Source organism: Mauremys reevesii, linkage group 1 (genome assembly GCF_016161935.1).
Source record: "Mauremys reevesii isolate NIE-2019 linkage group 1, ASM1616193v1, whole genome shotgun sequence".
In the NCBI taxonomy this organism is placed as follows: Eukaryota; Metazoa; Chordata; order Testudines; family Geoemydidae; genus Mauremys; species Mauremys reevesii.
The window spans coordinates 237,913,150-237,930,009 of record NC_052623.1 but is presented as its reverse complement, the minus strand read 5'-3'; the positions used below and the strand labels follow the sequence as shown (position 1 = coordinate 237,930,009).

Sequence of the window (16,860 nt, the reverse complement as noted above, 5' to 3'; positions counted from 1 at the left end):
ACCTCACACATACACAGAAAGCAGTTCCTATACTTCCTCATAGCTTCTGACTGCTTACACCTTTCTTACATCCTCCCCTAAAGCTCACCCATGCCAGGATCATGAACAATATGGCTATGTATGATTTCTCTACTGCCGACATCACTATATTCTGTCCATCTAAATTCTGTACTTATCTTTCATATCAGGCTTATATTTGACATCAATAAAACTTCATTTTGAACAAAGTTAAACACAAATCTAAAGGCTTTGACAACAACTCTCTCTGACACAGATTCCCTAACTATAAAGTGGGTATAACAATACTTTGCTCAATCTTCTTATTTAAAATATTAAAAAAATAAATAACTAAAAACAGTCCCCTTCCCAATTTATCATTTTTGGGTGGATATTGAGAGTATGCTCGGAGGGCTGGATGGTCTAGTGGTTACCACACCTAATATTCAGCTTCTTGCTTCGCTGACCTGGCAGAGATTCCTGGTTCCTGACCTTAGGCCAGGAATCTTCTGTCCTCCACTTGCATTTCGGCCTCAGCCCTTAAAGAGGTGTGGGAGGGAGTCCTGGGCCCTCCCTCTCCACTGGGTCCCAGCCCAGGGCCCTGTGTGAAGCAACATCGACAGGGTCCTACAGTTTTGGGAGTGACCCTTATAGTCCAAAAGGCCTGTAGTGGCTCTCTTGGAGTAGTGCCCCCTTGTGGACCTTTTGTGGCATCCTGCCCCAGCCTCACGTCCCTCTGGGCGGGAATGGATGTAAGACTGGAAGGGGTGTAAACCCACACTGCCTTTACAGTCAAATAGTAAAATTCACTCACTGCTGGGTCATCCCCAGTCTTCTCAACAGTCTCTCTCTGTCAGGGATGCAGTGCTTCTCACCCTGCAGCTCTTCTGGCAGTCAGGGTTGTAGTGGAGCTCCCCTCACATAGACAGGCAGAGCTACCTCCCACCTCTTTGCCAGCCAGCCTTTAACTGAGCCAGGCTCCGTCCTTTTCTTCTGCCTCCTGGCCTGGCATTGACTGCAGGTATGGGAGAATGGGGGACAAGGCTAGCTGAGCCCAGATGCTCCTGCTCCATCACAGTGGGGTTTTCAAAAAACCTAATGTTATTAGTGCTCAGCTCCCAGTTCTGCTGTCAGGGTTATAGTACCAAAAAAGTCAGGACGGCCAGGACAGGTCTTTAAAAAGGGATTGTCCCAGACAAAATGAGATGTATGGTCACCGTAGTTTGGTGAAACTAAATTGAAACATTTTGTTTTGGATCAGTCAGACATTAATCTGTGTTTCCTTGAACTGTCACAAAGCCTCATGGAAGACATACTTTAGGTGCAAAGTGTCCATTTTCCTCTATGGGCCAGATGGGGGCCTGTTCCATAAAAGAGAATGTGGAGGTGAGGTACCTGAACTACCATTCCCATGAGGCACCATGGCAGCTCAGGCAAACACAGATTAATGGCAAACCAATCTAAAATGAAATTTTTATTCAGTTCAATAAAGTAAAATGGAATATTTCTATCTGTGAATTTTGAAAAAGGTTCTTTTCAATCAGAATTTTTTTGGAACTTTTCCACACCAAAAAAAAATGTTTATTTTTACTTTTCATCCCATTCAGGATTAAAACAAGATTCAAAATACCTACCCTCTGGGGAGAAATTATGGAACTCCAATTTTCAACCAACTCTAGTTATCATATTGGCAAAATCCAGTAGCAATGTTCAATATACCATGGAATGAGTTCTAAATGTGGAAAAACATTTTTTGCTGACAGAGGTGGAAGAGTCAATTGCCAGTTGTTGATAGTGGAAAGAACCTGTTTATGGATATCTTCAATTTACAAACTCTTAAGGGATTTTATTCCAAATAATCTGACTATCTAAGATATGGTCTGAAATATGTGTTGGACTGCTTCCTTAATTTACATGTGTGTCAAATTTAGACACTATAAGTACTAAACAAATTATTTATTTCAGGTTTCAACAGAAGGATGATATACTGGAGATCCAGAGGACAAGTATATGCTTTTAAGCAAGTATGAAAAAGGTATTGACTATTCCCACAAATGAAGCAGCAGCATTGGTAATACCAAGCAGGAAGAGTGATGATGTTAATTGATATTGGGTTATCATAACCTTATAACAGACCAGCTGAATTTAGAAGCAGAGATTCTTAATGACTGATCAATCGCAGATGCATTGGAAGAATGTGGCTTTCGATGAAAGATATTTGGGATAGCGTGGAAACCATTCCAACCAGGTTTTGTTAGCTATATAAGGAGCACTCTAAGGATTATACTTTAATGTGTTATATGCTCCTCTTCATTTCTGCAAAGGAAAGGGAGCAAAAACCCCCAGACAATATCCTTGCTGGGAAGTGGGAGTGAATGAGTGGGGAATGCTGCCTCCACAATAAACTACCTTGTTCCTGCCAACTTCACAAGCTCCACACCTGGGGAAGTAGTAGCCCAAGAACCCATTTTCTCACTCTGTGCAGGAACAATGCTGCATCCCAACAAAGCAAAGTTACGAAGTCCATGATTCTAAAATACATAGGGGGCCAGATCCTCACCCAGTGTAAATGGTCATAGGTACAATGGAAATATACCAATTTATGCCAGCGAAGGATCTAGTCCAGAATTTCCAGTCCCCTACATATCAATAACCTGCATAAGAGATTATTCAGGCTACAGGTTGTCTTAAAAATAAAATCAAGACCTTTCAGGATAAAAGATACTACCTGCATGTTAAGATTTTTTTTTTTAAATGTAAAATGAGACACATCATTCACTTTAATTGTGCCCTCTGCTACACAGATACACGCTGCTAGAAATCTTGTTACAACTCCAACTAAGTGGCTTTTCTAGCTATTAAGACCTTAGAGAACATTTAATTAAAAAATGCCTCCATAGGTATAAAACATTTAGATACTAATTATGTGTGAGTTGCATTACAAACTAAATGAACAAGTTTAGCTACCTGTAGCTCTTTCAAAGAGCAGTTGGTGTTGCTATGGTTGATATAATTGATGGTGTTGTCATCCACTCAACAGCTAAAAGACATTACAGTAGCATCTGCATCATCCCCTCATGGAAAGTGCTAATGGATTTAATAGGGATGAAACCAATATGCTTATATAGAAATTGCTCTAAAACATCTGTAGAATTTAACAGAGATATCTTTCCTACCGGAATCTTGAATCCCATTTGATGAAATTCTATAGCAGGAATATAATTCTTTATTTAATTTTGTAGGACTTAAAAAAAAACTAATTAAAAGGTAAGCATTTTCTATTATTATTGTAGGAATTTTCCACAAGTGATTGATTGTAAGGTAACAGATTTTAAACCGATAAAATATATTTTCTAAACCAAAACACATAATTAACCTGCAGAACTCATTGCCATGAGATACCACTGAGTCCAACAGTTTAGTAGATTTTAAACAATGGATTATGTGGATCATGAAAACATCCACAGTTACATTAGACAGGATGAAATATTTACAGGGGACATAAACCACATGTTTCCTGCATAAGCCAACCTCTAATTGGCAGCGGTTAAGAAGAAACACTCTATGGGCAGGTTATTCCATTATGGGATTTCTTATATCTTCCTCTGAAACATCTGATATTGGTTGTTTTCAGAGACTGAATACTCAACTAGATGAATCACTGTTCTGATCTGGCATTGGCAAATACTATGTTCTTATGTCTGATTGGCCACAGCCAGTTGCTGCCACATCACTCCTTGAAGTACCATCATGAAGATATCAAAGAGTAGTGATTTGGTGTGAACATGCTAACTCGAACTTGAGAACTAAAGCTGTGTGAAATTACAGTTGCCATTCACTGGAACCTTCTTACTTTTGGTTCATGTAAACTTGAACCCCTTCAGTTTTCCATTTGAAGTTTTGATTTCAAACTCACAAACTGAAACTTGGTCCAACCCCCCAATGTTCATGTGATTTCACATCACAGGAATAAGCTTTACATGCTTACAACATGCAATCATAAATAAACTTGTGAGACTGGGCCTAGAGTCACTCAAAATATTCCACTGAAATCAAGGGGAGTCTTTGCAGTAATTTTAAACCTTTGTACTTTATCACATCTTCCAAATGAAAATCTCAAAGCTTTTCGCAAACATAAATTAAGACTTGACACTCATAGGTAAGTATCACATTCATTTAACACAGGAGAAAATTGAGTCAAAGAAGATAATGCCTTGACCTTGCAAGGGGTTGCACGCATAAGCACATACTGGATTGGGACCTAAGCGCTTTGATGGATTGGGACCAGAGTGCTTAGCCTCTTGCAGGATCAAGTGCTAAATGACTTGTGCCCTCAGTCACAAAGCAAGCCCCTGGAACAGAGAATTCAGATTATTCGACTCCCTAAGCTGTTCTCAGAGCACCGGGCCATTTCTTATTCTATAAATCAATAAAGGGATGTACAGCTCGATGTTGTCTGTCATATTAACACTTTTTATTGCATCTCTGCCTAGTTTTAGAAGCAGTTTCTCACTTACCTCTTCAACATAAATGAGAGACAGAGTTAAACAAATGAAGTTTTGCAATGCTTCTAAAGAGCATTAAAAAAAAGAGTTGAAATTCCCAGTTGAGTCTAAATATAGCAGCACGTAGATTTTATCATAGTGAATTAGAAGACTTTTTTCTTAATATAGAGCTGAAATGCTACACAGTGTCATTAGTTTTCTTTGTCTAGTATTTATCTAACAATATATTATAGGTACTTTTATATTGCACAAAGTAAATAATAGAAAAGATTTTCAGTCCATATTTATACCATTTCAACCTTGAAAGAGTGTACATTTTTTCTTTTGTAAATAATAATGCTTGTGATGACAGTACATTAGGAATACTTTACAAAAATCAATTTAAACACATTTTTTGCAGTATCACAGACATTTTTAAAAATTCACACACATTTAAATAAATTTGGTTATTTTATTTTTAAACCTGCTTTAAAACAGAAGAAAAACAGATGTAGAAGCCTTATTAGATCATGCATCTCCTATATTATATTTTTAATGTATACCACAACGTCCTGAAGTTTTGGAAAGGCACCCTTTGCTGTGGCATATTTATAAAACTGAAATCTTAATAAATAAATATCCACTTAACATTCTTCAGTGCTTTGTCCATTCTGTTTTAAAATGACCCAAGCAAAGCTTCAAATACTTTTCTTAGGAGATTATTACACTGTCTAATCATTATAATTATAAAGACTTTTCCCCCCAATGATATTCAGCCAAAATTTTCCTTAGCTATGACAAAATGAAACAATGTCTCCTTGGTTCTCACCCTTATTCCCATATCTGCAAAGGGTTATCATATGCTCCCTCAGTTCTCATCTATATAGTAAGACTCCAGGAATGTGTGTGTATCACTCTGAAGGCTATTCTGTCTGTAGCATCAGTGTGAAGATATTGAAACAACTATTACTATGGTTGAGAGCTCTTTTTGCTCAGAATTTCACCAGATTCAATCATCACTGAGATTCACGGTTTGTTACCATCCAATCTCAGCCCTTTTGAGTTTAAGAATTACACCTGTGCAGTGTACAGATTCAGTAAGGCATGTATCTATGTCACAAGAAGGCCATTGTGATATCAAAGGCAACTCAACCAATCACGAACCTTACTTTACAGCTTATTTACATGCAATAATTTCATGGGTTGTATGAGGGAGACTGCACAGATGATAAATTACTTGGTTACCCATGCACCCAACTGCCACCCACACAAATCTCCCAGCACAACTCCCCTAGACACAAATCAAGACAACCACCCACACAACAACACAACCAGCATAGGCCAGAGGTTCTCAAACTTTTTTTGCTGGGACCCCCTTTGAAAATATTTCAGGCTGTGATGACCCCCGCCCCCAAAAGAGACGACCTCCCCATACCATGCCACCCTTACTTCTCGCTGCTACTGGGAGCAGCACTGCCTTCAGAGCTGGGCACCCCGCCAGCAGCCGCTGTTCTCCAGCCACCCAGCTCTGAAAAGGCTCAGATTGTCAGCCCCGCGCATTGCTAACAGCCAGAGCCCCGGCATGCGCAGGGGCTGACAGCTCACAATCCCTCTGTAATAATCTCACAACCCCCAGTTTGAGAACCCCTGGTATAGGATATCACCAGGTCCAGTCATCAGTGGCCCTGGGAAAACCAGATGGAATGTTGGTGTCCAAGATTCTGTGGCAGTTGGTATGTGACAGTTGATCAGAGGAGGTGGAAGTAACAGGTACATGGGGTAACAAACAGGTGGTTATGCCTCCAGCCAGGGGCAGCTCTGTGCAAAAACTTTGGGAATCATGTACAAACAGCAACGTTGCTTGCTGCAACACAGCACAAGAAAACCAGAGCCCACATTTTCAGCTTTTTTACATACATGACTTTATGAATTACACTTGTGTGACAGCATGGGATTTCAGTTACTAGTTTATTTACAGTTATGTATATTCAGTTTCTTTCCAGATTTTCCATATATATCAATCTCTGCAGCCCCTTAATCATTTCTTTGTGTTCTTCTCCAAAGTCCTTCCAATTTTTTGAACCATCATTTTGGTCCTGCCAAGTCCATAAAATACAATTATTTCTTTTTAGATATTACCTGTAGTCTTCCAAATGCCATATTAAAAAGTGTTACCATAATTTTGTCCACATGTTTGTTTTGGTATCATTAAGCTAGAGAATTCCTCTCTTTTAGGGTAATGTTATATCACGTAATTGGATATGTTTCCATTGTGTAATGCATAGTGAGATACTGCCATTTCTTTGCATAGAAAGGGTCTGATCCAGAGCCCATTTATCAGTGGAAAGAACCCAACTGACTTCTGTAGGGTTTGGATTAGGCCCAAAGAGTTTTAGGCCCTGATCTTACAATATGCTCCAGTCCTTTATACCTGCACATAGTCCTAGTGAAGTCAGTGGGACTCTACATGGGTGCACGAGTCCACTGTGTGCATCAAATTGCAAGAACAGGGCCCTACAGAGAGTGATAGAAACCAAGATTCTGGCCTGGGACCTGCTTAACAAGAGTATTGATTATCATATTTTACTTTTAGTGCGTGTCCATTTTAGGACTTGACTAAACAGAGTTAGTGAGCTGCAAGCTGGCGTGTAAATCTATAGTGCTCTAACTGCCATGTGGATCCTATGATCACACACTAGATGTTCTGCAGTTTGCTTTGATCTACTGCAATTTGAACTACAGAACTTTTGAAGTTAGTGAGTGTGGGCATGCTAGTTCACTGTAGATTTATGCCCCAGCTTGCTGTGCACTAACTCTTTGTTTAGACAAGCCCTTAGAAAAAAAAGTTACATTTTTTACTCTAATTACACTACACTTGCACTGCAATTACACTGTAGGATAATTAATAATTACTTTTTGATAATTACTACAAAAACCAGGATGTTAACACAAATACAACACAGTTACTACACTTGGATTCTAAAACTCCATGTATTAAATATGAAACCAAAGAGATAAGTATATGGTCGTATAGTTAAGCTCTGGTTATGTGAATTAGTGATAATTAATTATCAGGAAACATAGCTAAAGCATAACTATATTCTAAATGCTATGTAACTACAGTGTAATTACAAGTACTGTATTATAAATCAAAATGAACAATAATTTATCAATCCACCCTTGCACAGCCTTCCCTCTCCCAATCACCTGTGCCCTCCTTATTTCAGTGGATCCCACAAAAATAGCAGGTGCTCAGGTACTATAGTGATGCAGTTCAAAAGTACTTATATTGACAGAGACACCATTCTGTGTTTACATAAAGGCCACTCCAGGTATCCGATTACAACTTACTGGATCAACACATGTACAGTAGAGATATATCCCACCTTAAAGTTTCTCTCTAATTTAATGAGTGCCAAATACACATCAAAGAGCAGAATCTGGCTTCCAAATTACTGGCTCATGCTAACATACCGTAGAACTTATTTGTGAGTGGCAGTGTCAATGTAAGCCACTAACTCAGTTTGATCGACTGCCTCCTCTAGGGGAGTATTTAAAAATCAAATCACAGGAAGACTTGCAGAAATAAGAGGCAGAAATCAATTTTGCTGACATACAGCTTCTGGGTTCTTTATTTATGATAGGCTGAGATTATGCCTTTCTAGTTGTCATTGACCAAGATTTACTCCATAATTTTTATTATTTCCTCATATCTAACAACATTTACAATTGAGCTGACCCAAACTCACTCTCGTTTTGGTACCTTTTAAGTCTCAGCGGATGAAAAAAGCAAGCAGATAGTAAATTAACATGCAAAGAAAGATCTGTCACGTAAACACAGGAGATTAATTTTGGGTGCCCAAATATTTAAGACATGCTCAGAAGGAAAGCTTTCATGTAAAGGCTCCTGGGGACTGGCAGAAGGAATGTCTTATGGCAAAAGCTCAGGACTCAGAACCTATCTTCAATGAGCTTTAGATCAATGATCCACCAACTTCGATGGCTTTGGATCAGGCCTCTTAGAATCAGAATTCCTGGCTTTTTCTGTGTGAAACACTGGACAATAATCTAGGGACACTTTTTCAAAAGTGTCCTCTAACTTGGGCTTCCAAGCTTAACTACACTTAGGGCCCAAATTTTTCAAGGTGCTGACCACTTACAGCTCCAATTGATGTCCATGGGATTGCAGATCTGAAAAGTCAGGCTCCGGGTGGCTCAAGTTGGGCATCCAAACACTCAGGGATCCAGAAATTAGAGCTCTCTAACTTCTCTGTGTCTCAGTTTTCCATATGGTATGCAAAAATGGAGATAACAGTTCCTGCCATAGGTGCTGACACTGTGGGTGCTCCGGGGCTCAAGCATCAACCAAAAAAAATCCACAGGGCCAAATTAATCTTTTGTGTGCTCTGGTTCCTGGACTGTGGCCCCGCCTCCTGCTCTGCCCAGGCTCTGCCCTGAGGCCCCGCCCACACTTGGCCTCTTCCCCCTGAGGCCCCACCTACCACTCTGCCCTGAGTCCCTGCCCCTGCTTGGTCTCTTCCCCGCGATGCCCTGCCCAAGCTCACACAGGGGAGGGGACAGAGAGGTGCACCCACCGGCAAAAACAAACGTCAGCACCTGTGGTTCCCACCCATGGGCTAATGGAGCATGCCTTTAAAAGAGACATTGTTCATAGGCCATAGATCTTTAGCCATGACAATTTCTTTGGACTTATGGGAAGGTCTTATGCCTCAGGGTGGGCAAACTACGGCCTGCGGGCCACATCCGGCCCACCAGCCATTTTAATCCGGCCTTTGAGCTCCTGCCGGGGAGTGGGGTCTGGGGCTTGCTCCGCTCTGGTGCTCCAGCCAGGGAGCAGGGTCAGGGGCTGCTCCGCATGGCTCCCAGAAGCAGCAGCATGTCCCCCTTCTGGCTCCTACGCATATAGGCAGCCAGGGGCCTCCACTCCACATGGTGCACCCACCCAAAGCACTACCTCCGCAGCTCCCATTGGCTGGAAACCGCGCCCAATGGGAGCTGCAGGGGGCCTGGAGGGGGGACATGCTGCTGGTTCCAGAAGCCGCTTGAGGTAAGTGCTGCCCCGAGCCTGCACCCCTGACCAACCCACTGTGCCCCAACCCCCTACCCCGATCCCTTCCCACATTCCAAACCCCTCAGTCCCAGCCCAGAGCACCCTCCTACACCCCAAACCCCTCATCCCCAGCCTCACTCCAGAGCCTGCATCCCCAGCCAAAACCCTCACCCCAGCCCAGGGCCCCCTCCCACACCTTGAACTGCTCATTTCTGGCCCTACCCTGAAGCCTGCACCCCCAGCCAGAGACCTCACCCCCTCCTGCACCCCAACCCCAATTTCATGAGCATTCATGACCCGCCATACAAATTTCCATACCCAGATGTGGCCCTGAGGCCAAAAAGTTTGCCCACCCCTGTCTTATGCCCTTTGACCAGAATCATGCTAACCAAGCCTGAGGTACTAAAGATGCCTCTCTTGGACTTGTTTTGTGAACTAGTACTTCTATTAATAGGGGCACAAACTGTTAACAGATGAAATGTGCTTGGACTATATAGGCCTCAGACCCCACAGGGCCACGGTCTGATCATTTTTTGACCAAGTCAAACCTGAGTGGCACTGTGTCTCTGTTTGCCAGATTGCAATGCAACTCACTCTAATTTGGAGGGGGGCTGGCTTATAGGATAGGGGTTCAAGCTGCTGGTGGGGGAGGGGTCACCTGAGCGGGAAAGAGGAGAGTCAGAGGTGTGTGTGGGCAAATCTATACTCCACCACGCTTCAAGTGGTACTTTGCAGTCCCTGATGGACTACACAAAATAAACTTTTCTAGACAAGCCAAAGACCTGATGTTTGTGAAGATTTGAATGAAGGGTCTCCTGGAACTTTCCATGGTTACCACGTGGCCAGTAGTAAGAAGTGGATGAGGGAGAAAAAACCATAAAACTTAAAAACAGCCATGAGGGCAAGAAGAGGGCAGGAAGGGTAGCAACATCAAAATTAATCCTATAATTGTAACACTACATTAAAGGGAGCTTTGAGGCTTAATTCATCAGTATTTGTATAACACAGAGATCCATGGATGGAAGATGTAGTAAAGGGGTTCTCAAACTGGGGGTCATGACCCCTAAGGGGGTCATGAAGTTATTATGTGGGGGGGTCGTGAGCTATCAGCCTCCACCCCAAACCCCACTTTGACTCCAGCATTTATAAAGGTGTTAAATATATTAAAAAGTGTTTTTAATTTATAAGGAGGGTCGCACTCAGAGGCTCTCTGTGTGAAAGGGATCCCCAGTACAAAAGTTTGAGCATCACTGGACTGTAGTACATGCGGATGACTATTGTTCATTATTAAATTCAGGTTTTGTGCAACTGAATACTAAAGGAATCAGTGCCTTAGATGTGTTTGTCATTGTAATAATTCATTTGAGGCAAAAATCTGAATAAAAGGGGACTAGTGACTGTTTTAAACTGATATACACTATTAAAAGTAAAATTAGTTCTCTGAACAAGTAGGAAGTTAGAAATATTTTGTAAAACATGATATGACTAGGAACTGCTACTTCTAATGTTAGGTTTTAAAAACAGGCTCAAAAGGTGCCTGTAAAATAAACATGCATTCAGCTGTTTCCATGCAGAGAAACTTTCCATTTGTGTATAAAAATCAGTTACTTGTGCACTTTACTTCAATCTACAATGTGAATTTTTGCTGGTGCACCCATTGCAACTCATTTTGAAAGTCTGGCCTCCTCCTAGACCTCAAACAACTGCCAAACTCTGAAATTCTTATTCATGCAAAATGCTTGCTGTAAAAGAGTAAGGGCTTTAGTCGATAAAAGTGTGTGGTTTTGTATGTGTTTTAATAAAAATGAAGAGTTATGAAAATAAAGCCACTGGGTTTCTACATCCTCCTCTGACTGCCAAGAGGTTTCAATCAGATTTGCAACTATGAAAATCTTTAAAAGAATTTATGATTGATATCATCATTAAAGGCATATCTAGTGTATTAGAGGGTGACAGTACCAAATGGTCTGATTCCTACCCACAGGGGCGGCTCTAGAAATTAGGCTGCCCCAGGCAGCGCGGTGTGCTGCGCGCCCCCCTTTTCGCGTCCCCCGGTCCCCCCCCCCCTTCTCTCGGTTGAGCTCCGCCTCCAGTCCAGGGCCCGGGGGGGACGACCCTGCGCGCGCGGGCGCGGCGGGCTCACTCCACCGCGGGGCAGCGAACAACCGCGCGCACGCGCGCCTGGGGGCGGGCGGTCAAGGTCTGGCGGCGGCTGGCGCGCAGCGCAGTCATGCCTGCGCGAGGTCCAGCGAGCCGCCGGGGGCCGTGCCCCCCCTCCAGCGCAGCCTGCGGCGGCGGTCCCGTCCGTCCGGCGGGGACCTGACTCCTCAGCAGGCTGCGGCTGGCCCTCCACGGCCCAGCCTGCCGCCCCGCCCCCTGCAGCCCTAGGCAACAGTGCAGCTGCTGGTGCCTAGAGCCGCCCCTGCTACCCATCACCTAGGTTTAGCAAAGTAGGGGGAGGGCAGCTGGAGGAGGACCAAATGAATGGCCAATCATTCAGTTTCTCTTTAAAATATTTGTGTTTATGAAATGTACGAAGCTTTCCAAAAGTTGTTTAGTTTCACATTTTAAACGTTCAATGTTTTAACAGGAAAAAATCTATTTGAACTGTTGGGTAATATAAAGAAAAATAAACATCAGTAATAGAAGCATTCATTTGGAGTTCATCTGAGCAACATATTGCATGCAGCTGTCTGAAGAGAGAAGAAAAAATAAAGCTGAATCAAAAGTAAGGCACTGCTCTCTTTAACCACGCCAGTGATTATGGAAGCTTAATCAATTAGTGTTACAACTTGTCAACATTTCGCATCTGGGAGTATATGAAATGATTTCTTATATATTTGCAGCTCCCCTCCTGTTTTAGGTTCAGAGACAGATTTAGCCAACCCCATCCCCAGTTTACACATTCATCCCAAAAGTGCAGGATAGGAGGCATCAGTTAGGTTTTTCTTTCTAACTGAATTTTTAAAAAATTAAACTATAGTAACATTTGATAGACATGCCTGGTCTGTTAAATATGTGTATATAGAGATTTCATTCAATTTAATAAAATCACTAGAAATTACATGTGTTGCAATGATGGTCACTCTGTAATATGGTAACATCCTGCTAAACAAAAAGATCTGATGACTATATGCTGGTGTAGCTAATTGTTGCAATGATTGGTTTGTTTCTGATATTTACATGGCAAGAATTTGTAAACTTGTTAAAAAAACCACAGTTTTAAAAAAATCAAATGATCCTTGACAGCAAAGGGAGGGCACTGAAGTGCTGAATGTGAAAAGTGCTGAACTGCCATTTTAAAGTTTTATATATATTATCCAATTGAAATTGCAGCATATCATCATTTGGGTTGGAATCAGGCCAGTACATTGGGGCTAGCATCCCAACTTTTATGAAATGGGCCATTAGCTCTTAAATGACCACAAGAAGTTAGGATCTTGGTTTTATGCCCTGCCCCAAAATGCATTTAGAGAGAGACATGACTTCTTTTGCTGTCCTGTTTCCAACCCAGGTAATAACATTCTGAAATGTCAATTCACTTCCTGTCCCAAAGTGTTGTGCAGTAAGACAGTGTATTGTTAAAGATGGCTGCAGTGCAATAGGGGTGGAAGTAACCCCTGTAAAACCACTAATCCCTTATTCACATCCAAAGGTTGTTATGAGATTTAATTAAAATTTACAAAACATTCAAATGAAAGATGCTTTAGGAGTACTATTTTTAACAACAACAGGATCATCAAGCTCACACTGTTCGCACATCAAGTTCACACTTACACCTTAGAGGATTTGAGCCTATCTGGTGTGGAGATCAGGAGGTCACTTAATCTTTGTGTGCCTCAGTTCCCTATCTATTAAAATGTAGAAAATAATACTTCCTTTCCTTACTGGGATGTCATGAGTATAAATCCATTAAGTGTTTGTGAAGTGCTTGGATAGTATAGCAAGTAACACCATACAGAAGACTATAACTAAAATAAATGTATAAATTAACATATTAAAATAAAAATTATTGTCTATATTATCTTGTGTCTTGTTTGATGGTGGTGAACACCTGTATGACACCTACTTAAGAAGGCTTATTGCCTAGAGATGTTATAAGGAAAAAAACTGCTCTATGAAATATAAACTAATCTTAACATGTTAAGGTAAATGCAATCTGGAAAACAGAAAGTGTTTTTGTAATAAAGCAACACTAACTCCTGTTAAAAAGGGAATGTTACAGATGATAGCTGGGGGTGGAGGTGGAGTCCAGAGAGATATGAATAACACATTTATTGAGCTATGCAAAGGGCAAAATTAATTCCTGATACAATTCTGTTTTTACACCAGGAATAAATCTGACTCATGATAATTTCCCCAAATGTAGATTCAGTTTAGTTTGATTTGTACTAAGACAGTAATTTCAATTTTTTTGGAAAAAAACCAACTGAATGATATGTTCATAATTCTGCCTCCAGGAGAAGAACAATGCAATTTGGAGGTTTTTAAATGCAACAATCAATCCAAATAATGTTCCTCCATGTATAACCTGTACACATTGTTTTCTTTCCTTATTTTTTCATATGCAGATTAGCGATTGGGAAACAGACAACTTGGTACAGAGAAACATCAGCTTATCTGTGAACCACTCTGGCCAAGAAATCTTGCAAAACAAGGCTCTCTCAGCTTCCAGTTTCAAATAGACAAAGCATTCTCCTCCACTTTCAGTTCTGAACTGTTGAATAGCTTTGGAATGGTTAGCTGTGGATTAGCAGTGAGAATTGCCCTTACCAAGGATTTTAGTCATTTTCCTGGCTGAATCTCAGGTCTATAACCCATTCTTATCCTCCTGGAACTATGCTGCTTTTAATGATGTTTGTCACATCTTCCTGCTTGGCTATTGTAACTGTCCTCCTCCTGGTGCTTCTCCTCTCTCTGATCATTTCTACTGCATCTGAATAGGTAGGTCCTCCTTCTCCACTCTCCATGGTGGTCCCTTTGGGCTCCATCTTTGACCCTCTCCTCTCACTTTACTCCCTTTCTTTAGGTACACACATCCATTCACACAATTTCAACCATCATCTTCATGCTGGTGATTGTCAAATCTGCCTTTTTACTCCTGACTCCTCTTCTTCCATCCAGTCCTGCTTTCAGCCTGAGATCTCCTCCCGTGTATCTTGTCAATTTAACACAGCAAAAACTGAACACCTGAACTTTTCTCTAAAATAGTCTCAGCTCACTGTATTCTCTACAGCACCTTTTTTCTCACTGAAGCCCAAAGCCTAGAAGTCATTTTTGACTCCACAGAAAAAAGCAGAAACCATGTTTAGTGAAGATGAAGCATAGAGCTGAGTATCATCCATACAGTGGTGGCAATGCTTCAACCCAGTACATCTCACAGTCTCTCCTAGCAGCCTCAAATTCCTGTGGAGCAGGATACATGACCAGACTAAGTAAGCAGTGCCCTATAGTTGAGGGTCCCTGAGGAGATAGGGAAATTGCTCAGCACCACTATCTGGAATTTCTCAGATGCAAGATCTGGACTACAATAACACCACCTCATCCACCCCCAGCAGGGCACTGTAAGTGAGTCCTCAAACCTCATTGTCAGTGCCATGAAAGATTGCTATGAGATATAAAATCAGCACAAAGAACAGACTAACACAGTTGCTACTCTTAAAAAAAAAAAAAAAAAACAGTACTGACATGTTCCCAGAACACGATCACTAGAAGCTGACCATACTTTCTTCCTGCCTTTCATACAACACTCCAGTGAGGTAGGTAGGTAAATATTATTAACCCAATTTTATAGATTGGAAACCACAGAGCACAACAGTGACAGAGCCAGGATTAGACTGAAAAGCAAGAAAATCAATCTCTCTCTCTTCCCTGCTGATTCAAGTCATTCTCCATTTATCATCCTGGCTGCTACTCAGAATTCACAGACATTATGGTAGAAAGTAACAACAAATTCTAAAGTCTCCACAACAGCAGCAGTATAGAAATATAATCTTCCCCACACTCATGTTGCAACCTTAGTCTGAAATGGAAGAAGCCTTACATCACCAGTGCTTTAGCCACCTCACCACATGCTTGAAATCATTGAAATCATGGCAAGAGCTCATGCAAAGATAGCAGTGTCTAGACACCAGTGTGGTGGTATATAACTGCTTTATCCACATAGCTACCAGCAGAGTGATCCATTAGACAATACAATTCCCCAAAGAAATCAGCAACTCTTCTAATCAAGATATAACAATAAATTAAGTGCTAAATTCTACCCATACAGGCCCATCATCTTTCAGAATATGATTCTAGGGACCTAATTTAGCAAAGCATTTAAGTTCACACTTAAGTCTATCCCTTCAGCAAAACACTTAATCTGGTGCTTAACTGTAAGTCCCACTGCTGATTATGGGCATTAATAACATGTCTAGTTGCTTTGCTGAACTGGGCCTGAGATCATATTCTGAATAAGTAGTTTTTAAGGGATAAATCCCACCCACTGAAGCTCATGCCAACATCTCCTATAGATGTTACTGGAGCACTCTGCGTATCAAAAAACAGAATTTAATCTTAAAATTTATATTTACTATGGATGATTTATATATACTATAGCTATTAGGCATCAATTGAAAGGATGATCAATTATTTCAGGGCCTCGGCTAGAGGAAAAAGAGCAACTGAAAGTGACACTATGGCTAAAACTATGAACGACATGAAATAAAATTAATTTATCAATAAATCAATGGGGAGAAATAAAACTGAAAACAACATCTGGACAAGTGAGCTAATTGCTTTGAAGAAATAAGAGCAGTACTTCATATATGGAAGCAGAAAGCATATTTCATTACTGGTTTCAAATTAAGAATAAAGAAAGCTTATTGCAAGAGCCTAAAACATTAGTCTTGTATCTACTGAATAGAATTTAGAATAATAATATTCAAAAAGAACTACTGCTATTTCAAGTGATTGCAATACTAAAAGCAGTTATTTTTAACAAGACAAGGATCTCATCATAGTTTGAATTCCCCATGGTGTCATTTCACATTATATTTGAGAAATTCCTCAATAAAAGTGTCAAATAGAGAGTGAGTTGAACTCCCCAGAGGACAGGTTTGGATATTTTCCAGTATAAATTTGTAGCCAAGAAATCTCATCAAAAAAAAAAAAAGTTCACTTCATTAGAAAGAAAGAGAAAATGTTTAAATACGAACACAGAAGAAAACACTTAACCCATCAACCTCATCTTGTCTAATTAATTGAGAAAACTCCATCTTTGGCTGCATCTGAAGAAGATTGTAATCATTTTTCTACACTGACTAT

At 40.9% G+C, this 16,860-nt stretch overlaps 1 protein-coding gene and 1 long non-coding RNA gene across 16 annotated transcripts in view; one reads left to right on the top strand and one right to left on the bottom strand.

The window, feature by feature from the left end:
• SCUBE1 (signal peptide, CUB domain and EGF like domain containing 1) overlaps nt 1-16,860 on the bottom strand; it is a 308,473-nt gene that overhangs the window by 236,012 nt on the left and 55,601 nt on the right. Inside the window, exon 1 of one of the 15 annotated variants that reach the window (XM_039547846.1) lies at nt 5,931-6,095. The exons of 13 other annotated variants lie outside the window; for them this stretch is intronic. Coding sequence is in view for 1 of the 2 variants with exons in the window: in XM_039547837.1 (XP_039403771.1) it covers nt 5,311-5,341 (31 nt within the window). In the remaining variant the exon portion in view is untranslated. One more of the 15 variants, XM_039547837.1, reaches the window with a different exon arrangement.
• On the top strand, nt 6,118-15,040 carry LOC120409556. Its single transcript, XR_005601334.1, has 3 exons — nt 6,118-6,214; nt 12,143-12,280; nt 14,124-15,040. It is a non-coding gene; the product is annotated as an uncharacterized LOC120409556 (long non-coding RNA).